The sequence below is a fragment of the Pseudocercospora fijiensis genome (assembly GCF_000340215.1).
Source record: "Pseudocercospora fijiensis CIRAD86 unplaced genomic scaffold MYCFIscaffold_7, whole genome shotgun sequence".
Taxonomy (NCBI): Eukaryota; Fungi; Ascomycota; class Dothideomycetes; order Mycosphaerellales; family Mycosphaerellaceae; genus Pseudocercospora; species Pseudocercospora fijiensis.
This window is the reverse complement of record NW_006921538.1, coordinates 4227644-4252487: the sequence shown is the minus strand read 5'-3', so window position 1 is coordinate 4252487 and position 24844 is coordinate 4227644. Positions and strand designations below refer to the sequence as shown.

The following is a 24844-nucleotide window of genomic DNA, read 5'->3' as shown; positions in this document are numbered from 1 at the left end:
ACGAACAGGATATTATTCTAGACACCAATAGAATGAATGACAGCGAAGCAGGTACGCAAGTGATGAGATTCAAAATGCCGAACTGCTGCTATGCCTACGGAATCCCTCTGAACGCCTTCAATGCTTGTCTCTAGATGTCAGCTCGATGTATTCTGTTCATCCAACCCCCTACTCGATGGCACTGGCACGACTCTTCAAGCGGTACGCTTCGCCGACATATGTCTTGTACTGTTCGACCACATTCCTCTTCGTTATTGTCATCATCATCATAACTCATCATCTCTTCATCACTCATCTCATCCCTGCTTCCAAAACAAGCTCTTCCAACTCCAGCTTCTCGCCGGCTTCTTCACCTCCTCCTTAATGACCGTCGTAGCAGCTATCGTCGGCTCACCTGTAACCACAGCCATAGTGGGAACAGCACCAACTGCAGCCACAGGCTCACTGACAGCAGCCGGCAGCGATATACCAGTCTTCGCCATCTCTGCTATCTTCCTCCCCATCTCAGCACTATCCTTGGCCAGGACCTTCTCCCCTGCCGGCCAGAAAACATACATCCCCAACCCAGTCGCAACACCAACACTCCCCAAGATCCAAACCCCCGCAACTCTCATCTCATTCCTCATCCTCCTCCTCTCCTCCACAATCGCATCCATCTCTGTCCTCAAAACCCTACTTCTTCCCTCCTCCCTCCTCCTCATCCGTTCAAGAACTCTCCTCATCCTCGCTCGTTCCCTCGCTACATCTGCCAATACCGCTCGACCAGCTGCGAGGGCTTTGGTATCCCAAACATGAGAGCGTCGGTTTTGAGACGCTGCGTCTACGTGGACATTGATTGATCGCCAGGGAGCGGGAACGGGAACGACTTCTGGAGTCGGACATGGATGTTTCTCGATCTCGCTCGTTTGGATCAATTTGAGAGTTGGACTGTGCTCTACTCGGTCTAGACGTGAGAGTTTGTTGAAGTGTTGGGTTTCGCGGGAGTTGGAGAGGGCGTTGAGGGCGAAGAGGATGCTGGGGCTGGCGCGGGAGGGGGAGGTGGTGTGGAAGGAGCGGGAGAGGGTGGAATGGAGGTGTAGGGGTGCCATTGTGGTGGTAAGCAAAAATGCAGACCTCGTCGTCGTCGTTGTTGATGGAGGAGGGAGGGAGATACGCGCCAGACAGATCTACCCCGCGTTCCTCCCTACGGCTATAGATAAGGTTTGGCGGGGCCCCAGGTGAGTGAAGGAAGGAAGGTTTACCGACGCCTCCTTTCTCGACTTTTGCAGTCGCTCTCCATCATACGAGAACTTCTACATCACGACCCTCAATTCGACTCCCAAAGCTCTTCAGGCAAGACTACGGTTCTCTGCGGGCGTATCGTTTGTCGATGCAGCGACGGTTGTTGTCCAGCCCCGGGCGTTTGCCATATGCCTCACAGGGGTTACGGCAAGCAGGACTGAACTATTTGACCTGACCTTACAGTTCATTGCGCTCTCTGGATATCATGTCAGCAGCAACTATCTAGGACACTTGAGGCGTCGGTCGTGGCTGAAAAAGGCTGGGAAGCCGTATCCAGTGCATAGCTCGAATCCGACACGATATGACAAGAAGCCAGAGAGCAACACAGGCTACAGCAGCTGGCCAATTCCGAGGGTAGAGCTTTGAGCATACCGATTCCCAAGTTCTCGCCTAGGTACCAAGGGATGTTAGACTTGCAATCAGACAATACCAAAGCTTACCGTTTCTAGGTGTCGGTATTGGACAGAATATCGGCATTAAGGTAAGGTCGTTCTACACGGCACTTTTAATTTCAGCTCCCGGAAGACGAGGCACAAGACACAAAGCCTAGCAGCTTGCTATCGGCCACGGTTACGAGCAAGTTCCGCACCCCTCTCGAAATCGGAACGTTCGAGGGCTCGCAAACCGCTATTATGTGTTAGAGAAGAATGCGCCTAAATGCGCTGCTTACACTTCTAACTATAGAAGAGTTAGCGAATGGTAGCCGGTGTTGCTTCAATAAAGCTGTACTACTAACATTTCCTCCCTCTTAAGGCCAACGTTCCTTTTATATAAGAGCTTAGGATACCTTGTAGTAGAGCTTTAGCCTAGCTTTTAGACCTGACTAGGACAGCTCTACTACGAATTCGTACATCTAACAGAGCTCTAGCTGTATTGACTCTACGACTTGCGGCTCGACCGGTTTAAATTGCAAAGCATCCTCGGTGGCTCTACTGCGTTACTTTTTAGCCGGTACAAGGCTCGCTCGTATCTCGTAGCAATGCCTCCACAAACCTAAACCTTCCTAGAGACATCTACAGGATAGCTATCAAGAAACTTTGGGAAGGGAAGTGTTTTACAAGACTACTCTATTGCCCGAGGTTACATATGTCCTTTCCTTAAAATCGAACAAACAAGAACCGAATCCAAACTTGCCATCTCTCGATCCGACTGCTCACATTTGTAAGAGATTTTAACTACATCGAAACCACAACAATGCGCTTTCTCGCCGTCCTCTTCCTCGTCGCTACTGCCGTGGCACTTTCCGCGGACGAAGGCTTAGAGGATAGAAGCCCAAAGCTCAACATTCTCGCCGATCGTCAATGTAAAGACCCTCGTAAGTTGTCTCTGTCTCTATCAAATCTATTCCAAATCGAAAGTGTGTCGCTCACACATCTGAAATTAGCAAATTGCCTGAATAATGGCGACTGCTGTTCTAGTTGCTGCGACAAAAACTCGGGCAAATGCTGTAGCTCGTGTACAAAGTACAACACATGTGTATAGGACGCTTATTCCCTCCAACTCCGGTGTAAGGGTGGATTTGGGGTCGCGTAGACAGGGTTGGATCTGGTACAGTTGTCGATGGGCGCGCGAGATGCGTTGATCTGCGAGTGTGAAAAGTCTTGTTGTCGGAATTTGATGATCGATTTCGATCTGCGTTTCGTAACAGAACGCAAGATTGTGTATTGCGTAATTCAAAACAACATGTGTAAGCTCACTGAGCCCATCTTGGAGACATTTTCCTCTTTGGAAGCAACCCGAACACTTTGTCAGGACTGTGCTTGGCTCGAGAGATCCTGTTCTCTGAGCGCTGAAGCTCGGAGATAGCACTATAGCTCTAGCCAAGAGTTGGCAGTGCTTTGATCTCATTAGCGTGAAATCTAACAACCCACAAACATCGCATTCTGCATTTGTAGCCCGCTCCGAACGAGGTAAAATATTGGCTAGAGATGATCTCTTCTTAGTTAGGAGGGTAGTGAAAGTCGTAGCCGGAAGCATTGTAGAAGACTCAGTCACAGTATTGCTGAAGTGTTCGTGCCTGGCTAGTTGTTCCATCTTACTTAATGCTCGCAATCGGTCTTGAGGGTGGGATATGGCGAGCTAAGATGAAGGAATTGTTTACATGTCAAGCGAGCGGCGCCGATCACATTCCGCTTAGTTTCAAGGCGGGAGAATATGCTGTCCCATAGCTCTAGAGGCAACGGCGGTAGTGCTCATGACGGACTATATGAGTCTTGAGCCTATCGATTCAAGCTGCCGCGGGTATATGATGGTATACATCGCCACGGCGAGCTTCGGAGTGGCCAGCTGTTGCTATCACGACGTGGTCTTAGAATGCTGATGAACATTTCGAGAGCGGAAGGCTAGATCGTCCAGCGTTCGGGCGGAGTGCAGACTATCCTTGGCAAACATCATCGTCGCATCGGTGGTAAAGAAATATCCAGTGAAGATCATGGGCTAGTAGCTCCTGAATTAGCTCGAGAAATGCTTCCGAACGATGGTTGCAGCTGTCGTGCGCGTAGAATTTCTCTGCGCCCTTCCATGTGTGAGCTGCTTCATGACAAACTCAATTTCGCAAGACATGCGGGAGCTTTGGATGGGTGCATATAAACTTCGTGCACCTTTCAACCCACGGACTGAGTGCATCACTGATCCACGAACTTTGGCGATCACAATGCAGAAGATCTAGGTTGGATATGGACGAATCAGTCAGAGTTGAGTCGAGTTCGCCGAGCATGTAGATCTTTATCGCCAGCTCACCGTGTCGCGCGAGGGCGGGTAAGCTTTTGCCGTGAAATGGTCCTCCAGCGAGTGTGCCACCAAGATGATACAAACGATTCTTATGGGATATAGCGGATGCGTGTTGGTTCATCTTTCCAAGATCTGGAGCCCAGGATGGCAGACTGTGCTGGGACTCGGTGTGCAAACTGGCAAGGACAAGAGTGAACATAGGATGGGGCGCTTCGGAACTCTCATGACCCCAGTTCCAGTGCACGACATTTGTGAGCAGAAAGACAGAGAGATCTTCCCAAAGCCTCTTAGGGGCTATGCTGTAATCTGGCGGTGGCAGTGACCGTCGTACCCTGGGACATATTCCTCTGACCGCGTAGAGACGATCTCGTAGATCTTGAGTTTGCCTGCCCCGAGTGTCAATGACAACGCGCAACAGCTGACTGGCAGCATTATCAAAATCGTACAGTTTGAAGCAGACTGCGTAAATTTGCCTTTCGCATGATTCCAAACATTTCTCGCGATTAGGATGTTCATAATCCCACTATAGGTATGTGGAATGCAAAAAGCTGATGGCTCTTCTGAATCGAGACATTTGCATTTGATAAGAGCCGCAGAACAGTGTAGCGCTCTTTGCCAGTAGACACTCCTGGACGACCCAAAGACGGTTGAACCTTGGCTTACTCCAGAATGCGACAACCAATTCTGCTGATTCGTCCAAGAAACCTGATTGCAGCGTAAACTCTTCTGCAGAGCATGGAAATGATAGCACAGTTCCCCGTTCTGGCGTGTCATCAGGATAATAATATGATATTGGTTTGCTGGAGCCGTCAGCTTTATCGCGTGCACCCGGATCTGCACATTCTGACAGAAACCAGAAGTACTCGGCATCTATGGTTTCAGCTTCTCCGAGCTAGATCAGAACCTCGTCGGCTTTGGAAAAGATCTTAGCCATCACCTGGACCTGAATATTCTTCTCTTCGGTGTGCGCCTGATTGATGCATATAGTATCTGCCTATAGTCGGACCGATGCCTCTGGATTTCCAAAGCGCCTCAAAGCACTATTAAGCGAGGTCGTGATGTTCAATATGCCTTTAGGCAGTCGTAGCGTCTGGTCGAAGATCGGCTCGCCCTAGGCATACGAGATAGCCCTGTATTTTAGCGAGTTCTCGTCGCATTTTGGCGAGCCCTCTAGGTGTTTTCGCCAGTCCTCTAGGTATCTCAGCCATTCCTCGTCCAAGTCGTAGTCATCTAAGACATAAGGACGTAGCGTACCTCGCAGCTCATCGTTATCGCACCTAGGATCTAAAATAAGTATACGAAAGTGCCTAGGGGGTAATGATTTGTACTAGTAAGTCTGTACTCCCGTTCGACCGCGCTCTTGCTTTGTTTCGGCGGTGTACGATTCGAGCGCCTCAAAAGTCTAACCTTTGTTCGCCATCCTCGGTGACGATTTAGTCGCTTGTGAATGCCAAGACGGCTCGTCCCGCACCTCCGCTTACAGGTTGAGTCAACGTGAAGCAACGCAAAGCACCCGGCCGTGTTGCCGTTCTCTATAAGTAGCCCTGTAGAGAGCATAGCCAGTTTTCCGAGAACTCCAATAGCACCGGCCTTGACAGTCTAGACCACACTTAGATCAGCTCCGCCGAAAAGGAAGCCCACCATCTTCAAGACTTCCTGGCGTCGAAGGGATACGATAGACTTCTGACGACGCGCGGATGCGAGGCACTGGCGTATAAGGTCTAGGCACTCCAGGTCCGACCAGCTCCAAGACCCAAACGCCTCCTGTCAGGGCATCTGATCTGTATGGACCAACGGCCTGAGGATCGCGTACCAGTACCCAAGGACGAATGCTTGTACGTAGGACACGGCATCTCCGAAGTCGTGACTGACTAGTCGAAGGTCGTGAAAGCGATCACCCGGCTGCTCTTGATTGTCCATCGTAAATTCTAACATTTGAAGACTATGACGATCCTCGTCGGACAGGCATCCTATGGCTTTGAGAAAGGCTTTGCATACCGCAGGTCCAGGCTTTAGCAAGAACCACTTGATGAAGCGGAGCTCGTCGCCTTCTAGGCGTGGTACAGTGGTTTCTGCATCGTTGCTTAGCGTGTATTCCACCTCCTGCTCGTGGATGTGAACGGCAGTGTTCTTCTGAAAGGACTCATTCTTATCAGGTAGCATCGAGAACAGGTCAATTTTGGCTCGGTGTACAGCCTCAATAGCATCTTGCATGATCTGTCCGACCTCGTTGCGAGTGTTTGGGAACAGTGAGCCAGCTTCTTCGATGAATGCTAGGGGAATACGCATGCCTGCTCTTCGACGTTTCTTGGCGTGTGTATACTGCGAAAAATCGGGAATATCACGATTCCAGTATATTACTGTGCTTCCCCCGTCCAAACAGTCAGGAGAGTTCTCAGTCGTCTTGAGAAGCACTCCCAGCTCTTCTAGCAAGATTGCAAGGGAGAAGATATCTGTCGATGCTGTTTGAAAGTGCTTGTCATTTCTGCTTCCGTTGCCGTTCATGATCCACATGAAAAAGCATACGATCTCCGCATTTTCCGAGCTGGGTATGAAACCTGCCGGATGCTTGCCCTGCTCGGCGAGCGACTCCCACAAGCTTCGGGCCTCGATCGAAAGCCCCGAGACATGCCGCGGAGCGCCACCCAGCAATGTGACTGGGGCCTTCACGGAGCAGAAAGTCGCTGCTCTCCTCCCATTCCTCGACAGTCTGCAGGAGAACCTTGTTCATGATAGAACGCAGGTCGATGGATGAGACAGCCGCCTCCAGTGCAGCCGTGAACAGAGTCATAAGCCATGTCCAGCGGTCCATGCGATGCAGCGCCGCGGCTCCTGGTGTCGTCTCGATCGTTTTGACATGACCATTTTGAAGCAGGATAATTTCCCGGTCCCAACGACGCTGAAGAGCCTCGACATCGAGGATTCCGCGCCTCGTGAACAAAGCGTCGACATCTGTGCCCGTCCAATCGAAAAGCGCTCTATCGCTCAAGTGAGCTGTAAGCCATGTCCCAATTTTGCGCCCAGCGCCTGCGAGGGCAGCAATGTCGCCAACGGAAAAGCCCCAGCTCGCCAAAGCGAACCCGCCTGTACCAAACATAAGTGCCATCTTAGTTATAGGTCGGATGGGTGTAGCCGACGTCCGCGTTCATCGGAGAAATGAGTTGAAGCTGAAAAGAGAGTCAAGTATACAGTATGCGTGACAGGCTGGGAGGCTGAGCCGCAAGGGTAGGCGCGTCTAATTGAGCAATGCTTGGTCCAGATGATGGCCCGCAGATGCAGCACTGCCCACCGACAACGCATTTGCCAGGCAACACAATAGCCCATCTTGAGGAACGACCTCTGAAGGTGGAGGAGTTGAGATCAAGACGCTGGGAATATTCACCCAGTGTCGACATTGGCTTACGAGCTGCCTGAACAGATGTCGAGGGCAAATCTGGCCGCAAATTGGCGGTGTTTGCCTTTGGAGGATATGATCTCTTTCATGGCTGCGTTTCCATCTGGTGGCGGTCTTTGAGTGAGGGAGCAGCTTTGACATTCACATGATAGCCACGGTGTGACATGGCGTTGATCTGGATGTGTTTGTCTTGGTTGGAGATCGACAGGTGATGTTCGCTCTCCCTTATTCCCGCCCCATTCCCGCCGGCTCTCCACATCCAGCCTTCCGCCTCCGCCTCCGCCTCCGCCTCCTGGCAAAACCTCCTCCCTTCCGCCTTCTCGTCCTGCACGATGACATGTCCAGCAAACCATACCACAATCACTCCAAGCCGTATCTCTAGCCCATCAACCCAGTCCCGAAATGTTTTCTACCGCCTCGCAATCGCTCATAGTCGGCTTCGACATGCAGCGCCGTCGGCCAAAGCTCGATCGGACCTTGGGCAATCCCGCGGATGCTCGAGGCTTTGCGCCTCGCCCCGTAAAGGAATGGAAGCGGGGCATTGAGGGGTTGAAGAGAGCAGAGTAGAAGAAGAAGAAGAAGAAGGGAGGTAGGCATACTGTTCTTCTGCTATACATTCACTCTCAAGAAGCCATCAAGGTGCAACATCATTGTCCCACTGTATCCCAAAGCTTACCTCACCATGCCGTTCAATCCGCCGGAGAAGATGCGAGCCGTCGTGCTCAAGGGTGACTATCATGTACATCATCACAGCACTGACCCAATTTCACGCATTGGTTGTTCATAATGAAGCATAGGTCGAAGTCGAAGACCGCCCCTACCCGAAACTCCAGAAGCCGACCGATGCCATTCTCAGGGTGACGAGCACTGCGCTGTGCGGTTCCGACCTCCATTTCTACCGAGGACATTTGAAGTGCCCGCCGAACTTCATTTGCGGACATGAGTTTGTGGGAGAAATCGTGGAGAAGGGAGATGCTGTGAAGAAGTTCAATATCGGTGACAAGGTGCGTGTCTGATCGGGAGAAATGGGTGCTGCACGAAAGAGGAGAGCAGAAAAAGCACTGATGCTGTGGAGATACTGATGCTCTGAGAACTAGGTCGTCGTGCCCTTCTACACCGCATGCGGAGAATGCTACTTCTGCGTGCGAGGACAAGCCTCGCGATGCTCAAAGGGCGAGCTTTTTGGTATGGCGACATCTAGGCCCACGACCTTGTGAAGTGCTGACCTTGTTCAGGCAACTCGGCGCCAGCGAACACCGTCGACGGAGGCCAGGCAGAGTACGTGAGATGCCCACTCGCCGAGACGACATTCGTCCTCGCGCCCAAGAACATACCCGAAGAGATGCTCGTGCTCATGGCCGACATTTTCCCAACCGGCTACTTTGCAGCCTCACGATACCTCAAGAATCTGCCGGAAAGAGATCGAAAGGAGTATACCGTCGTTTGCGTGGGTTGTGGTCCAGTCGGACTCTGCGCCATCACTTGCGCTTTGACGATGGTAAGACCATGGTACGGAGATCTGGCAGAGAATACATACTGATCCTTCGCAGGTCGACAAGGTCTACGCCATTGACTCCGTCCCCGAGCGTCTCGAGCAAGCAAAATCCATCGGCGCCATCCCGATCCATCTCAACGACAACCCAGTCCAGAAGATCAAAGACGCATCTGGCGGAAGAGGCGCCGACGTCGTCATGGAAGTCGTCGGCCACGCCGATGCCTGGAACCTCTGCTTCGACATGATCCGCCCCTGGGGCGCCATCAGCTCGATCGGCGTACACACCGAGAAGTGGGAAGTCAACGGCTTAATGCTGTATGGCAAGAATGTGCAAATGGCTTTCGGCCGATGTCCCGTGCGAAGCATTTTCGAAGATGCTTTGGCTTTGCTCGTGCAAGAGCAGAAGAAGGTGGCGTTTTTGTGCGGAAAAACTATGCCGTTGGAAGAGGCGCCGCAGGCGTATAAGGATTTCGAACAGCGGAAGGTGCATAAGATTGTTTTTAAGATAGGGGATGTTGAGCAGAAGGAGATCAAGGCCAATGGGCAGTAAGTGTGTATACCGTGTCGTATGCTTTTCTTGGGAGCGGTGGTCGTCCAGTCTCTCCTCCCTTCCGGTGAGTTATGCTTTGGTCCTGACAACAAGAATGCTGGTCAACGCACAACTTTCGTGCATGCAGAAAGCTGTCACAGCATATGATCACATTGAGGGACCCCCACCAGCTTGGATAATGAGGATATTCCGCCCTTGACAGCAACACCTTCACGAAACAGCTCCCAACCACGTTTCGGCAACTCCTGGCTATTACGGGGAACATCCTATACACTGATCTCCGACGTCGTGGACCGGCATGCCGCAATACCATCAGGCCTATATCCCGGAGTAAGGGCACTCCACCGGCAGGTCAGGATCGAGCACTTCTTTGATGCCATGAATCGATCATAGGCGAAGCGTATCAGGTTGCCGTGGCGGCGTGTCCGAGTACTGCGTGCTACGCTCTGGGGAACATAGAGCTGACAACTGACCTTCCAAAAACCTGGTATAGTGTTACGGGCAGGAGCAGGATAGTTCATTCGTTCTCTACCACAATTCGTCCAGTCGATACTTCGTTCACTTACTTATTCGCCAGCAAGACACCATTCATGGCTCCACAACTTCCTGGTCTCGCACATCCACTCATGTTGCGGTAGGTGGTGTGGCGTCGGTGGTTCAACCCATTGGACTGCCGAGCTCGAGCATTGCTATTGCGAGTGTTGATCCAGCAGCTATCATCTCGAGCATCGTCGCGAATGTACCTGTGTCGCCAGGCTCGACACTTGTTGTGGCACCGCCTGCCCTGTCGACCTCTACTGGGGTAAGCATGTCCTTTACAAATTATGCACAAGCTGATACGACAGAAGTCTTCGATGCATCGTTTCCTCGAACCAAGCGGCTGACTTTCAGCAGGCTGCTCTATCTACTTCGCTCACAGCCGCTGTACCAGCAGTGCCGGGCAATGCCAGAATCCTGTGATAATGATGCTGACCAAACCTTCTAGCTATCAGTCTGCCCACTAACGCTGCCGCTGAAATCCCCCAACTGCCCGGGCTCGTCGTTTTAGGCCTCCCAAATCTCTCAAGCTTGCCAACCGGTACCGCTCTCGACCTCATCATCCAAACCGCCGTCCCTCTCGCGGCAGACATCCGTCACCTCATCCCTCGCTGCTTTGCTATAGAACGCCAACACGCCAGGAGTCTTCGGTGTGCTTGATGCACTCTCTCGCCCTACCTACTGCCATCTCACGAGCCTTGCTAGCGACTTACCCGTCACCCAACTTCCAAATGGCATCCTGAACGCTCTTCCCACCGACATTCCAGGCAACTTGCTCCTCTCAGCACCAATCTCCTCCCTTCCAACAGAAATCTTGAACAACATTCCACCTGGAAGCCCGCTCGACCTTCCCATCCACTCTACTAGCCGCTCTTCTACCAAGTGTCCTCAGTAAACGGATGTTGATCGTGTTGAACAGTGGTGGTAAGCCGTGCCGCTGCGAACGGTCGTATTCTGTCTGCTTTTGTTATAATGTAGAACTTGTTCGGTTTCAATTTTCCGTGTAGCTTACAGCGAGGTGAGGCGGTTAGATGGAGGTGGAGGTACAAAAGTCGTTAGTTCATCGAGTATCGTTTTCTCGCTTCCAAAGCAGCAAGTCTTACAGGAAAGCACGATTGGAGTTTTGGGATCATGGCTACGACTGATTGCGGGAAGCGGGTCGTGTACAGGTGAGTGAGGGAATAAGCAGATGTACGATATGACTTCAACTCACCACGACCATAGGAGACACCTGCCGCAGAACAACGGAGACATCCTCCCGAATTCGTGATGCCCCAGCCCCAGGTCATGTAAGCTATACAGATCATCACGCCCTGCGTAGTGTCACTCTCTCTGCCATTCATCTTGCTGCAGCAACCTCCGGCATCGATCTGGATTGCCTAAAGAGACCTTGATCGCAGAGTGAACTCGAGCGCTGGCAGTGAGAAGGTTGTAGATGTGGACTGCCGAAGCATAGTCGTAGCGCGTTGCCTTCAACGAATGGTGATCTGGAACAGGAAGGATCTTGGTTTGGGTCGACAGATTCGCGACTATATACTGAGCCTGTACTGTAGCATGTCTGGCAGTCGTGCCCGTAGACTTCTTGCCTTAGGAAGAACAGGCACAGCAGCTCAGGAACGTTCTCGTGGGGGAAGGCGCGGAAGAGATGGTCAAAGCTCACCGTTCCGCGTGAAATCTCTTCGCCCCTTGCTCACCTTCTCTTCCTCCTCCTTCACATCACTATCATCATCCATCGCAACAACAACACTCCACCCTCTCCACACCATCCATCCAACCATGCGCCGAAGTTCAAAGGCAAGGCAAACCACAAAGCCATCGTCAACACTGGGTATGCATCGTAGCGCTACCCACCATCAACTCCAAGCTCTCCCCACTGACTCTGATACCAGTCCGCAGAACACTCTTCATGATCATCGCCGCCGGATCCTCTCCTGTCATTCCGACGACGGCAGTGCCAATGCCGCCGCATTCGGTGCCTTTCCTCCGACCACGACATGGAGAGGATCCGGCTGCGAGAACAGCATGGCAAGCGGCAAGTATCTCACACTCCTCGTCATTCAAGGTAGCACTCGCTGACACCTCACCTCCAGAGCATGATACGACCAGAAACGGAGCGCTGCCGCGGCGGTCACATGCACACCGGCGAGAAGAAGCAAAAAGAATGAGCATGGCGGATCAGAAAATGTGCCGCCGCGGCAGCAAAAATGACAACCACCAGCAACTCGATGGTATGAGGCATGGCTGAACGCTTTACCCGGTACTTATGTACTGGGGTACGGCGCTTCGCCGGCCTCCTTTGGGCCATGGTAAGTTGATCTCGAGTGGCTTACAGCATGATCACCATGCTAGCACGCCCTACCACTTCGCCATCGTGTCGATGCTGGTTGTCGAGAAGGCGACATTCCTGCACGCATGTACCCCTTCATCGCCGGTGAGGTTAACTCAGGGACTCCGCGTCCATCAGACTGGCGGCGGCGACATCACTATCCCACTTCACTTTCGCATCATTTGAGCGGGACACGGTGACATTTGCTGACTTCTCTCCAAGTGCGTGTGGCTACCGAGCCACTGGTTGCCAGACTGTGGGCACACAGTCTGTATAAACCACTGGAGCGGACATGTGTGCCCACAGTCTGGCAGCAACATTGTAAGTCCTCTACCACGCTACTGTCGTCGAGCTCGCTGACTTCCTCCTGCAGTCCGGTAGCAGCACCGAGAATGACGACGACAAGCCCACCATCGCCGACGGCTCGAACACGAAGCCGATGAGCGAGAAGGCTCGTGGCAAGATGATTGCTGCCCTCCCACCAGCTCCCATCGGCACGCACAATGGCACCCCTAGCCCGTCGATCCCTCCGGTGACCTTCACTACCGACACCGGCCCACAGGTCGAGTGGAAGGGTGGCCACTACATTCGAATCGCCAATATTGCAAAGGACACGTATGCTGAGTGCTCCAATGTGCTGCTTCAAGCCTATTCATTCCTCCAGTGACCTTTACCACCGACACCAAGCGTTCAGATGGCTCTAACACCAAGCCGACGAGGGAGAAGGCTCGAGATACGACAGCTAGGCTTTCTTCAGCGTCAATCGGCACTCATAATCGCACACCTAGCCCATCCATCCCTCCAGTCACCTTCACCACCGACACCGACCATTCAAATGGTTCGAACAAGCGAGGAGGTTTGGGATACAACAGCTAGACTTCCACCAGCGTCAATCGGCACTCGCAATGGTACCCCCAGCCCATCCATCCCTCCAGTCACCTTTACCACCGACACCGACCCTCCAGATGGCTACAATACTAAGGCGATGTGTGACGCAGCTGTTACGAAGAAACGAAGAAGGGCATAATGCAAGTCACAAGGGTGTCTTGGGCTCTGTTTACTTAGCTTACTTCCAGAACGTCATCATCTGACAGCACTACAACAGGCGCGGCACAGAGACCACTCACTTCAAGGTTTGCTTCATGGATTCGGGCAAGGCTGGTTAGAGTCACGCGCTGGAAGAGAGAGAATTGGAGGCTGGAGTTGCTGTAGCATTGACTGGGTTAGCGTTCTACGAGCGAAGCTGCAGAGACATTGGGCTATTGAGCCGAGAATGATGGTATGATTGTATACTTAGAAGGAATTAATGTTGTTGTTCTCTTTGCACTGCATTCCACTTGCTTGGCTGTTCAATGGTCGTGCATTTACTTTTCTGCAGCACTTCGATATCATCGTCGTCGTCGAAGTCCCATGTCTCTCACGCAAGCCCAGTATCGACAGGCTTCCGCTGGCGGCTCTTTCCTGACCATGTTGCTCTTGAGCCCTCGCATCACCGTTATCTACGCATTCCCTCTTCTTACTCCCAACCCTACTCTAACAATTAGTCTGGTGGGTAGGTGCGTCACATCCTCTTCGTCTTGCTACACCCCTGCTATGCATTCGCTCATCCTTTCCACCCACTGAATCTCCATCGTCGATTCCGATTGCGCTGAGTCTCTGTTGTCGATTCCAATTCCGTTGGTATCTCATTCCTGTCACTCGCTGATTGGAAGTTCGCATAGCAGGACTGTGGGAAGACGTCTACGATTCGTAGTAGGGTGGAAGTTCGGAGATGAGGAGGACGAGATTCTGGGGAATGGGAAGGGAAGAGAGAGGAAGCTGTCATTGCCTTGCCTTTCCTTGCCTTGCCCTTGAAATAGCGTTCTTCTGGCTTCTACTACTTGGTTTCGGCCTTATCGTCTGGGCTTCTGACTCCAGAGCGCGGCTTTAGAGTGAAGATCGCCGGCTTTTGCGAACAGAATCTCTCCGAACGGACTTTTTTTTCCGTGGCGGGCTGCCTCTTTCTCTAGTAGGGAGGAATCGATTTTTGAATATCCAATAGTAGAAGGTCGCTAGGGAGATTGATTCATGCGCTGGTCGTGTCGTCTCAGAAGAGTGGGCGTGTGTGGTCGCTCACGCGAGGCTCCGTGCTGCCTACGAAGCGTAATAGAGGTTTTCCTTAGGCATGAAGTACTGTGTCCTTTCTCTTGCGCTCTTGTCTCCAGCCCACCTTTTGCCCTCAGATAATCATAAGCAGACTCTTCCCTGGGGAGCGACCAACGCCAGTCTTCAAGTCATACGCAACCGGTGTCGTCGGGTAAGGCTTCGCTCGAGGAAGGCTCGTGGACGGTGAGCTGAGCGTGCTGGAGTTGCCGCCATGTGGTATTGCACTTTGTGCCGTCCTCGGCGTCAGAGTTCTAATTGCCTGCCGGAGGAGTAGAGTCTTGCGCTGAGTGCTGATACTCGTCTGAAAAGCGGAGTCCATGCTGTCCATCGTGAAGGTCGGAATTACCTTGGTCGGTGTCTGGCTGGAGGCCAGGATGCGATTTCTAGTGTGGCGTCGCTCGGGAAATGCGTCCTGACTGTCTTCTGCTTGGGTCTGAAGCTCTTCCTAGCGATGTCGTCTTCTTTTCCGTCTGCGCGCGACTTTATAGGTTGAGTGATGACGAGACTTTCGTCGGTTCTCTCATCACGCGGTCGCCTCTCCTCATGTCATTCTTTGAAGTCGTTTGCTGGGGCCGCTCAGCGTATGGCTCCTGAGTGTCTGTCGCTTGGTTCGGATGCCCGTCTTGATGATATCGGCCTCTTCGCCGTTTGCGCGCGACTTCATGAGCTATGCTATGGTGAGAGTTGCGTGGTTTCTCTCATCGGCGGCCGCGTCTCCCGATACCATTCTTTGAAGTCGTTTTTCTGGGGATGTTGAGCCCCTGACGGTCACCGTCTACGTCTGCTCGATCTTCCTGCCTGAGCGTGTCAGTCGTTAATGATCGATCCGGGACTTCGTCGTCGTGAGGCATCTTTACATCCTTCCGCCACCTGCGCGCGCGACGCTCGCGAGGCGTAGAACACCGTTTGTTGGCGAAGTCGCGCAAGTATGTGAGCCGAGAGCATCGTGCGATACCAACAGGCCTCATCCACGCCCACTATGAGGTGCTGGTACCTCATGCTCAGCCCCTGAGCGTCAACATCTGCAGCGTCACCAACTTCTCCATGAGTACGAGTGCGTCTTCCAATCGGAAACGAACTCCACGAGACCAGGCCACAGGCCAAGACGCCGTCAGTAAAGCAATGAAGCTCACCTAACAACACCTAGTAACAATGGCGATGAAGCTTCTTCTCCAAGGCATCGCAAACAGCGACAACATGATGAAAAAGTAAAGGTTGCAATCAAAAATTATGCCCTCGACCCCACCGCAGCGGGTTCAATACCAAGTCGACAGCCACAATGTGCAATGCAGGTCGTTCTTGACAGCAGTAGCCTGTTCTTGAGGAGGACTGCGGAGCGCCTTAGCCGGCCTTGGAGAGAAAAAGAAGAAGAGGTTGAGCGAGAAAAAGGTCCTTAAGTAGTTTCTGCTGCGGATGGGCCCGCGTTCTAATCACAACAGACCGTTCTCAGATATTCAGGGGTGGGGGTGAGGTTTTCAAGGGCGTGCTGGGATGGTAACGGTCGTGCAGGTCCACTGTCATAGGCTTCAGGCCGCTTTACTATTATGAAAAACGGGTCAAGCGTCAACCTCCGAGAAGACATCAAAATCGAGACGACCAGCTATCGAGAGAGAAAGAACCATGGCACCGCAACAACCCCTTCCATCAAAAGACTATGTCAACATCGGCGACGATGCCGGCTATCCAGGCCGAAGGAAATTTCTGGAGAATCGACTCGCAATCAACTACCGACTATACCGCACAAAGAAGGACTACGCATTTCAGTATAGCGGCGGCTGGGGTTTGAGGAGCAGATATGCAACGAAGTGGTTTGAGCATTGTTTGAAGCTGTATATGAAAATCGTCTGGGAGGCGAAGGAGGATCGAGTACCGACTAATGGAGGATTTCGATGAAGAAGGAGAAAAAGGAGAAGGAGAAGAAGAAGCAGAGGAAGAAGGAGAAGACTCTGAGATGAAGGGGCGTCTGTGCTGGTGAGTGGACTGCTCGCGGTATCGGGACACTATTTTTGTTTGAGCGAGCCGATTCAAGGCCGCTGTGCCATGTTCTGTCTTCCACCTTCAACCGTCTATTCCGCTCATGCTCCTTTCGTTTTGCTGTACCAACGAGCCGCCGACCGAGAGCGCGACTGCGATGCTTCTCCTTCGAGCGGTATACATCGATTAGCCGATGTGGTCGTGCGGCGTTCGTCTTCCAAGTTCTCCAACTACGCTTCTTCTCCTCCTAGTGCCATTTCTCGGTGTCAAGCAACTCCGATATAGAGTCTGCAAAGCTATATCTGAAAGCTGAGCATGGAATTGTGAGCACATACTACGGAGGCGCCGAAGTCACGGTCTTAGTCTTTATAGGGTGTGCGGACTCTACTGTACAATGATCTTGTGCGGTGACAGTCTCTACGTCGTCCGTTCCAGCATATCGGAGATCTCATAGGTTTAAAACATGGATTCGCTCTATCAGAGAAGATCAATGCACCAAGTTGCGTGAACCTCCCTCCATAAGCTGACGAGCAGTCTTGAGGAAAAGCCTGCAATTGTGGAAAGGTAGTGATGACCCCATTGATCCACCTTCTTTCGACGTGGTGCTTCTGCTGGATTGTGCGTATTAAGGCGTCAGTTATTCTCGATAAACATTTTAAATGACCTAAACCCTCGAGTCTATGGTCGGTGAGTGGACAGAGGCTCTCCCCTAGAGTAGCTTCAAATTTGGTTACTCGCTCAGGCCGGGCGATGTTGCCGCCGTGGGTTGGGACTGGGCTGCATCCGAGGCCTTGTCAGGAGTAGGATTCCATTAAATCACTTAGTGTTCGCTCTGTAATGATTACGAGAGTAAATGAAGTCGTCCAGATACCGAGAGGTACTTTAATTGTTATTAGCTAGAATTACAGGTCTTGAAGTAGGCCTAACTCTTCTCTATTCTAAGTCTCTCGAGCCTCGCTATCCTCTACTACCCAAAACTCTTCCTCTTCTCGAACCTTTCCATCTCTGCTTTCTGTCCCACTCCCTAGCACCCTCTCCTCGCCCTCCCTTCTCTTCTTGTTCTCGCTTATTATATCCTCTGGCTTTAGGACTATACCACCCGACAGGGACGGCTACGATGGATTCCTAGACGAGACATGTAAGTACTCAAAGCGCGTGAGGCTCAGCAAGTGCAAGGCCACGCGGACCGTACAGGAGCATAGCAGGGATTGAGTTCAAGGTCACCTTAAGACCGAGCGCAATCTCCTCTCGATCATGATCGGTGACTGGGACCCCATATAGCTGAGCGAATTCCTGCAGGTGGTCTTCAAAAGACTTCGGACGCGATTCTTCACCACAACTGCATGCCACCCAAGGACGGACGGCTAGTCCGAGGGCACTAATCAAACCGTTCGTTCCGCGCTTCAATCAGGAAGAGGCCAATGTTGACTTCTAGGGCCAAGTGGGTGTAGTAGGCGCTCCGAGTAGCGTACAGATTTGGGAAATCTGGGAGGATGGCATCGGTCACCTGGGCCGCGGTCGTCAGGCCTTCTGCGCAGAGGAGGACGGCTTCTATTGCTTCTTGCCAGATTTTGTCTCGTCCCTCGAAGGTCGAAGGTCGAAGGTGCGTGTCCACCACCTTCTGCTGGTGCGTCCTGGTACCATATCGTCGAACTTCATCTTAATCTCAACCTCTTTTCCAGCAAGCATAGGGTTTCCCGCAGCGACAGGAGAGTCAATCACCGCCTGTAGACCTCTTAAAGTCACGCTATCCTCCTCCGTAACCGCATTCTACAGCTTCAATCTACCCGATCTCGAAATAACTATTGCACTTGAGGGTGGAAGCTAGGCAAGCCTTGCGGCAATGAGGGATGCTGGCTCTCGAAGCGGATAAATCGGACTGGAGGCCTGAAAACAGTGTTTTAGAGGGAGTCGATTGATGAGGCTGGAAGCTCACCGCTTGGCGGCTGATGACAAGGGTGAGGTCGCGGGTTCGAGACTGCGCATTCACGCATCAGCAATCTCGTCACTGCCTCAAATATTCGAAGACAACGGAAGGCAATCCACTGCCACAAGAGTGGTGTGTGAAATGAGTGAAGAAGGTGAGATATCGTGACGGAAGAAGTTGAGGGGCGAAAAGTTGTCAGCTTCGGAAGTTTGAAGTTGACGGAGGGACTTCATGGATGATGTTCCAAGATGAGAGCCAACAGGATACCTTTCTCGTCTGCGCTCTCACAAAATCCACTCAGGATTGGAAAACTGGTATTTCTGTGCGGATTGTCAATGGTGCACATGGCCAGCGCTTTTGCATCGAGTCGAGAAGGTGGAATATTATGCCAAAAGCAATTCAGGGGCAAAAAGATATCAGCTTTCGAGATTCGAACTTGGCAGCCGATTTCTGCAACTTCAGCGGCAAAAGGGAATACAAAAAGCGTTCCAACAAACGTACAGACACACTCTCCCAGCCTCCTATTCTCCCCCCTCCTACCCTCCCATCCCCAATTCAAAAGAAACCCAAAAAGAATCGAACCAGGGCCTCCGCCAGCGAAGCAAAAACCTAGCGGCCAGCTAGGGAAAACTAGCAAGCTGATTATGTTCAACGCAACGGGTGCGGAAATCTCGCTTATCGATGCTGTTTTTTCTCGGAAGCCAATCCAGAATGTGCAAGGGGATGAATACATACCTGAGTGCTTTGCGACAGCACCAGTTGGATTTCTGAAGCGACAGAGCGCTCGCTTTTATTGGTTGGAAGTGGGGGAGTGAAGGGCGTATATAATAGTCAAGCTTGATTGCGGCCGTTGAGGGGTTGGGGGGTGGAGTGGGAATCGATGTGATCGTGGGGCGGGGGTTTTTTTATTCTTTTTACGTTGATGAGGGACGATTCTGTGATTTTTGTGGGATTTGTTGCTGTATTTGATGATGCAGGGAGGAATTTATGTTTGCTTTTGCAGCGATTGTGATCTTTGAACATCATACCTTGCCGCTATCAAGTACAACAAGCACCGAGCTTCATCAAGAAGACGCACACTCTCTCTCTGCATGCGAGGCGTGGGTCTTCAAAACCATTCGTCTACATTGCTGGTAACTAAAAACGAGGGCGAGGATGTCTCGAGCGAGAAAGAGACCTCGCGGGCAAGGAGTTGGCGCAACAATGACTCTACCCAATCCTCGCCAGCCTCGCCTCGAAAACGTCTTCGATGGGAGTGGCACGGGAATGAGCAATACCATCATCCAACCCCAAATCACATCCTCCTAATCCAAGCACCAAGATCAGTGCGCATCTCCTCGACAGACTCTCCTCCCTCAATACAAATACGAGCCATCACCACCTCCCACCATAGCATCCCCTGCAAAGTCTCATCCTCCAGCTCCGTCCATCTCTCAACCTCTCCTCCTCCAACCCAACTACAAATCATTCCCACCTTCCCCCAATGCGTCTCCCTCAATCCCTAATCCCCAATCTTACTCCCTAATGCCATCTCCATCTAGCAATTTCTCCTTCTCCCCGCCATCAAATCTCATCTGCCTCGCCTCCCTCGCATTCTTGACGATTAACCAAACCGTAACACAAACTCCCCCAAGAATCCATACTAAAAGGAAGAGAATCATGCAAAACAGCATGATATTCAGCCATTGAGGATTACAAGCGAGGGAGCTGTTGGGGATGGAGGAGCAGTAAGCTGGTGGCATGTTTGCGGATGTGGGAGTTTGTAGAAGTTTGGTTGCGAGGTTGTGGGTGGGAAGAAGGGGGAGGCTTTTGTAGGGATGGGGAGGAGCGCGTGCATGGGGAGAGGATGGATGGTATGGAGTGGTGGTGAACGGGAAGATTTGCGAGCATTATGCACGATCAGAGGAGGCTGGGGGTGTGCTTAGCGCAGTCTGGTATACGGATCAGGGATGACGAGAATGATGTTTGAAGGGTGTGAAGGAACGATGTGCTCGTTCGTCACGCTTGAGAGCTGGTGACGGGAAGTGTGAGGTGTGAGGTATGGTGAATGCTACTTAGGCTACTCCTCATTCGAAAGTCCCATCGCCTCTTGCGGCATCGAGCCTTTCGCCACGCTAAGTCTGAGCTGCATCTCCGGCCGAGCGCGGTAGACTGGACCGCTCCGTCATGCAATCCACATTGACCTCCAAGTCCGCTGCACCTCCCGCTCTGCCAGATGTTCTACATTGCGCCAACAGTCAGCGTCAATCTTCGCCACAGCGATGTGTGAGAGTAGAGGTTTTAGATTCATTTCAGGCGTTGTAATGGTTACCAAATCGCGTAGCAGTGTCAGTCATCTGTGACTTACCTCCTACTAGACTGATGTGTCGCGTTTCATCATGGGAAGGTGCAGAGTGGAATGCAGGGTTTACTTACTTTCTGTCATTCGTCTTCGCGACTGAGTGCGGTAGACCTTGCAGAGACGTCGAGGGCGAGGGTAAAGGCGTCAAAGAAGATGAGCGAACTATACGAGGCCGTCAGCATTCTTGTCATGGAAATCTCGTGTTCATGAAGAAGAGAAATTGTCGAACAAGCTTTCAGGCGTTGTAATGGTTACCAAATCGCGTAGCAGTGTCAGTCATCTGTGACTTACCTCCTACTAGACTGATTTGTCGCGTTTCATCATAGGAAGAAGGGATATGATATGATGCAGGGGTTGACTTACTTATCTTCAAGATTGAGTGCAGTAGACGGATATGGCCGAGACGTCGAGGGCAAAGGTAAACGACGTGGGAGCAGGAGGCATCTAAGCATGCGAAGGCATCAGCATTATCGTCATAAAAAGACTCGTGTTCGTAAAGAGAAACTTTCAAACAAGCTTTCAGGCGAAGTAAAAGTGACCAGTATGCGATGCGGTTTCAGTCATACTTACCTTGTTGCGGGACTGATTTACCTTAGTGATGGACTGATGTATCGCGTTTCATCATGGGAAGGGAGGTGGATGACGGGGAGGATGAATGTACTCACTTTGTGCCAGCTAGCTCGAAGACTGAATGCCCGAGGCTGACGAGATGTTGCTCTTCAAGGCGCGAGATACGCACCAAAGTAAAGGGATAATGACTGTCTGGCCATGAAGTCAGCTCTCTGCCTCGCCGTGGAAAGATTGTGCACATTGACATGGAGAGAAAGCCGTTCAGGCGAGGGTTTCGACACCGTTTTGCGTTGCGATATCAGTCATGCGGCCGGTAACTTACCTTGGCCCGGCCTTGCTGATGCTTCGCGCTTCATCATGAGAGAGAAGGATGGAGATGGATAGATGTGCTGTACTTACTTTTATCCTGAGTCACTTAGACGTTTCAGGAGATCGAAGTCGAAAGTCGCGGACAAAACACCACGAAGGCTCAGAAGAAGGTGCCTCATGAAAGTGTCAGCGGTCTGTCCCATCATCATGATCGTGTGTTCGAAGGAATGTGGTGATGATCGTTCAGTGAGCAATACTACAGGCCCGTCTTGCGACTGTTGCGACCGCGGTACTTGGCAGTGCCATTTCCTCAGCGGTCTCGGTCATTGCCTTCTCCCCCTACCTCATTGCTCTGTGATTTGTCGCGGCTTTCATCATGAAATCGAGGATGGAATGGGTGGAGGGAAGAATAATTACCTTTGAAGATGTGAGACCGCAGCGGATGGCTAGGTATGAGAGTGCGGTGCCTTGTATCGAAGGCCCATCTGCGAAGGGAAGTCAGCAGTCGTGTGCATACTTTCATTCGCGCGCGCTTCTTGATGAATGAAGTGTCTCTGTCAGGCGAACAATACTACAGGCCCGCATTGCGGCTGTTATCGCCCGTTGGTACTTGATGCTTCCTCAAACAGGCTCGCTCATGGCCTTCAACCCACAAACCTTTCTGCTGCGTGATGTGCCGCGGGTTTCATCATGAGAAGTGAAATGAGAAGGGGTGGTCAGACTTACCGGCGATGCGTGGGGTGAGAGCTGCGCTCGGCAATGCGAAAAAGGACCTGTGGCGAGTCGTCAGCAGTCTTGTGTCACCATCTCATCGGTGTATTCTGTGGGGAAGAAGGTATATCGTTCAGGATGGCACCAAGGATTGACATTGTGAGCACGACCAGTGCGCATTGCGGGCTCAGTCATTGCGGCCCCAAACTCTGCTGTACTGACGTATCGCGATTCATCATGACAGTGTGGTGATCGAGACATCAGCAGGTGATACTTACAGTCTTGTATGATGACGAAAAGGGTGCTGGTACACGCGTAACGGCTGGTGGTGCAGGTGGCTGGTCTGGAAGAAGCAAGTCAGCGATGCGTTTCAGATGTCGCGGCATGCTTAATGCGGTGCTTGAATGCTCGTTCAGGCGTAGTAAGAGAATAGCGTGCGATGCAATTTCAGCCATGGGAGCTGCCATTCACCGCTGCCTTGTGCTGCCGTTGTGAAGGGCTGATGTGTTGCGTTTCATCATTGGAGCTGAGGAGGGAGCAGGAAGAAGTTCACATACCTTCGCTCGCTGTTATGCGCGAGAAACAGCGCGGTGTGGTGTAGATGTGAACAGCGTGGAGCGTCAGCGCGTCTTGGAAGTCTTGCTGGTGCTGGTGCTGGTGCTGGTGCTGGTGCTGGTGCTGGTGCTGGTGCTGGTGCTGATGCTGATGCTGATGCTGGTGCTGGTGCTGGTGGTGATGGTGGCATTGGTGGCCCCCTTTCGGTAGGCCACCAAGAGGCCGGCGCCGGCGGTGGTGAAAAAAGATGCCCTGTTCGCTACTGTTAGCACTGCTGTTTGTATGGAGCGCGTGGAGCAACCTACATTCCGGCGTTGGTGGCGGTGGCGTTGGCGGTGGTGCTGGTGCTGGTCACCGCCGCCGCCGCCGCCGCTCACTCGAAGAGCCTCATGACGAGCGCGAAGAGTAGGCGAGGTGCAAAGAGCGCGAGCATGCACAGCGCCATCAGCAGCAGCTGAGCGAGGTGGCGAGCGTGCTTGTGGACGAGGTAGGTGAGGGCGGCCACGAGTGCCAAAGCGAGGACGGAAGAAGCGATGGTGGTGGCCATTGCGATGATTGATGAAGGAGAGGACGAGGGATGTGCAGGGAGGTGTTGGAGAGTGTGTGAGGTTGAAGTGTGTGTCAGAGTTTTCAGGGGCTGTGCGAAGTAAACATTCATACTGCCAAGCCTTTTGGCGCGAGCGTTGGCTCTTGCCGTGAACTAGAACTACGTCTTTTCGCCCGCAGATTGAAGCGAACTTTGAACATCGGGGGCACTTTGAGCAAGGTAGTCTTACTACATCAGTCTATCAGGAATTGACGATCTCGGGCATAGAATGCAGGACAGTGACAATACTTCAATTCCTAGATCCCGCTATATGGCACTATTGAGCGATATGGATTGCACGTTCGTCGGTTTACTGCATCCCGAGAGCCATTTTTTGGCAACGGGGGCATATCTTCGTACCCTTCCTCTAGCCATCCAATTTCAATCGGCATCAATGAGTCGCAAGCCAGGCCAAATGGGCTCTAGAGCGGGTTCGAGATTTCGAAGGTCGACGATCTGGAGGTACTAGAATGTGGGTTGATCGGAGAGAAACATCTTCTCGAGCAGCAGAGACAAGCGTGGAGGAAGAGTGTCTCCAGAGTCGAGCCATTGTTACGCGGGGAAGGTGCGTACGACGAAGGTGCAGATGTACTCTTTAGGGCGCTGGGATTCCATCCATTCGAAGAATCTCCCGTCCCATCTTTCTGGATCGTGGAGAATCGGCTCGGGGAGGTACTTGCAAGACAGGACGGCGTCTGGAAAAGAGGATGCGTGAAGTTACGGCGAGGAGTTACGCGGTAAGGGGCGCGGATATGTTCCTGTTCCTCAGCATCTCTGAAGCCGTTATTCCAGATCCCGCCAAAGTCAAACCCTGGATCGGATCTGAAATCCTCCTCTGCAGCTTCGTAAACCTGGGCTCCGGCCAGCTCGTCTATCCAGGCTTGATCGTATTCGTCTGGGCTTTCTTCGTCATCGTCCGTGTCCGTGTCCGTATCGGATTCATCCTCGAGTGCCCACTGCCTTTTCCGCTCGAGAAAAGCTTCAACATCGAATTCCTCCGCCTCGTTAGGGTCATCGACCTCGGGTCTCGCGTCGCTATTGTGGTAGTATAAGCGTAGGCTAGAGGAACTGACCTGAGATGATTGATGGCCTTTCGTGCTGCTTCAGTCCCAGTGGATCATTGGAATGTAGAGAAGTCCTGAGAATGTAGAACGATTCCTGATGCTCTCTTTCGACTGATACAACCAGGTTCTGAGTCCGGCGGCGTGGTCCGCGGCGGTTCAGCGGAGCTGACTCATAATAAGATGGGGGAAATTGTCTTGGGATATTGAGAAACCTTTCGTACTTCTTCCGTTCGCAAAATTCGCGGCCACATGCCCAGTCTTCTGACAAACAGCGTCGAAACATGCAATCGACCTTAAACTAAACTCAAACTTCGCCACAACCCCCATTACTTTACAACGCTCCGACACC

The 24844-nt window shown here is 52.1% G+C and overlaps 10 protein-coding genes across 10 annotated transcripts; 5 read left to right on the top strand and 5 right to left on the bottom strand.

Annotated features, from left to right (window-relative positions):
* Positions 1–57: 57 nt before the first annotated feature.
* Positions 58–1146, bottom strand: MYCFIDRAFT_212092 (uncharacterized protein). Its single transcript, XM_007931339.1, has one exon. It carries the CDS (start codon positions 1086–1088, stop codon positions 297–299), a length of 792 nt encoding a protein of 263 aa, XP_007929530.1. The 5' UTR covers positions 1089–1146; the 3' UTR covers positions 58–296.
* MYCFIDRAFT_177576 (uncharacterized protein) lies at positions 1133–3449 on the top strand (the record flags this gene model as incomplete). The annotated part of the gene is made up of 16 exons (XM_007931338.1): positions 1133–1175; positions 1223–1488; positions 1518–1557; positions 1591–1675; positions 1705–1762; positions 1797–1915; positions 2306–2360; positions 2398–2638; positions 2666–2735; positions 2764–2786; positions 2819–2940; positions 2974–3037; positions 3069–3133; positions 3177–3223; positions 3273–3294; positions 3345–3449. 16 exons carry the CDS (start codon positions 1133–1135, stop codon positions 3447–3449), a joined length of 1425 nt encoding a protein of 474 aa, XP_007929529.1.
* Positions 3450–4903: 1454 nt separating this feature from the next.
* MYCFIDRAFT_216271 (uncharacterized protein) lies at positions 4904–7625 on the bottom strand (the record flags this gene model as incomplete). Its single annotated transcript, XM_007931337.1, has 6 exons — positions 6538–7625; positions 6010–6464; positions 5653–5809; positions 5493–5555; positions 5266–5288; positions 4904–4981 (listed from the first exon to the last, which is right to left on the bottom strand). The coding sequence occupies exons 1-6, from the start codon at positions 7115–7117 to the stop codon at positions 4904–4906; spliced, it is 1356 nt and encodes a 451-aa protein (XP_007929528.1). The 5' UTR covers positions 7118–7625.
* Positions 7626–8031: 406 nt separating this feature from the next.
* MYCFIDRAFT_71119 (uncharacterized protein) lies at positions 8032–9484 on the top strand. Its single transcript, XM_007930695.1, has 5 exons — positions 8032–8144; positions 8203–8409; positions 8503–8590; positions 8641–8903; positions 8956–9484. Exons 1-5 carry the CDS (start codon positions 8088–8090, stop codon positions 9448–9450), a joined length of 1110 nt encoding a protein of 369 aa, XP_007928886.1. The 5' UTR covers positions 8032–8087; the 3' UTR covers positions 9451–9484.
* Positions 9485–10995: 1511 nt separating this feature from the next.
* MYCFIDRAFT_177573 (uncharacterized protein) lies at positions 10996–11441 on the bottom strand (the record flags this gene model as incomplete). Its single annotated transcript, XM_007931336.1, has 4 exons — positions 10996–11068; positions 11101–11281; positions 11315–11334; positions 11377–11441. 4 exons carry the CDS (start codon positions 11439–11441, stop codon positions 10996–10998), a joined length of 339 nt encoding a protein of 112 aa, XP_007929527.1.
* A 25-nt stretch (positions 11442–11466) lies between these two features.
* On the top strand, positions 11467–12221 carry MYCFIDRAFT_177572 (uncharacterized protein; the record flags this gene model as incomplete). The annotated part of the gene is made up of 4 exons (XM_007931335.1): positions 11467–11554; positions 11602–11773; positions 11800–12171; positions 12206–12221. 4 exons carry the CDS (start codon positions 11467–11469, stop codon positions 12219–12221), a joined length of 648 nt encoding a protein of 215 aa, XP_007929526.1.
* A 29-nt stretch (positions 12222–12250) lies between these two features.
* MYCFIDRAFT_177571 (uncharacterized protein) lies at positions 12251–16886 on the top strand (the record flags this gene model as incomplete). Its single annotated transcript, XM_007931334.1, has 34 exons — positions 12251–12308; positions 12337–12358; positions 12383–12418; positions 12452–12538; positions 12567–12607; positions 12640–12937; positions 12961–13151; positions 13186–13302; positions 13354–13535; positions 13586–13807; positions 13870–13945; positions 13967–14006; positions 14035–14051; positions 14090–14133; positions 14173–14298; positions 14358–14439; positions 14476–14487; positions 14518–14599; positions 14631–14700; positions 14733–14926; positions 14963–15170; positions 15217–15262; positions 15306–15572; positions 15606–15666; positions 15710–15739; positions 15765–15847; positions 15909–15918; positions 15939–15952; positions 15982–16020; positions 16059–16300; positions 16326–16429; positions 16474–16682; positions 16718–16805; positions 16847–16886. The coding sequence occupies 34 exons, from the start codon at positions 12251–12253 to the stop codon at positions 16884–16886; spliced, it is 3438 nt and encodes a 1145-aa protein (XP_007929525.1).
* Positions 16887–16909: 23 nt separating this feature from the next.
* On the bottom strand, positions 16910–18201 carry MYCFIDRAFT_177570 (uncharacterized protein; the record flags this gene model as incomplete). The annotated part of the gene is made up of 9 exons (XM_007931333.1): positions 16910–17043; positions 17097–17209; positions 17253–17312; positions 17411–17475; positions 17532–17593; positions 17614–17771; positions 17821–18050; positions 18074–18167; positions 18197–18201. The coding sequence occupies 9 exons, from the start codon at positions 18199–18201 to the stop codon at positions 16910–16912; spliced, it is 921 nt and encodes a 306-aa protein (XP_007929524.1).
* An 81-nt stretch (positions 18202–18282) lies between these two features.
* On the top strand, positions 18283–23857 carry MYCFIDRAFT_177569 (uncharacterized protein; the record flags this gene model as incomplete). The annotated part of the gene is made up of 49 exons (XM_007931332.1): positions 18283–18328; positions 18364–18390; positions 18430–18513; positions 18542–18734; positions 18763–19019; positions 19061–19072; positions 19100–19162; positions 19215–19247; positions 19287–19296; positions 19337–19492; positions 19525–19684; positions 19731–19973; positions 20009–20094; positions 20129–20147; positions 20175–20274; positions 20307–20373; positions 20398–20435; positions 20485–20622; positions 20655–20697; positions 20754–20800; positions 20859–20982; positions 21027–21127; positions 21159–21187; positions 21217–21308; positions 21332–21368; positions 21401–21443; positions 21475–21492; positions 21522–21571; positions 21633–21656; positions 21690–21792; positions 21827–21856; positions 21894–21933; positions 21967–21976; positions 22019–22086; positions 22129–22247; positions 22287–22319; positions 22350–22421; positions 22455–22512; positions 22548–22700; positions 22742–22781; positions 22817–22880; positions 22909–23082; positions 23134–23259; positions 23294–23336; positions 23366–23381; positions 23410–23448; positions 23480–23540; positions 23579–23670; positions 23717–23857. 49 exons carry the CDS (start codon positions 18283–18285, stop codon positions 23855–23857), a joined length of 3822 nt encoding a protein of 1273 aa, XP_007929523.1.
* A 39-nt stretch (positions 23858–23896) lies between these two features.
* Positions 23897–24822, bottom strand: MYCFIDRAFT_177568 (uncharacterized protein; the record flags this gene model as incomplete). The annotated part of the gene is made up of 4 exons (XM_007931331.1): positions 23897–23964; positions 23988–24457; positions 24501–24756; positions 24795–24822. The coding sequence occupies 4 exons, from the start codon at positions 24820–24822 to the stop codon at positions 23897–23899; spliced, it is 822 nt and encodes a 273-aa protein (XP_007929522.1).
* Between the last annotated feature and the right edge of the window lie 22 nt (positions 24823–24844).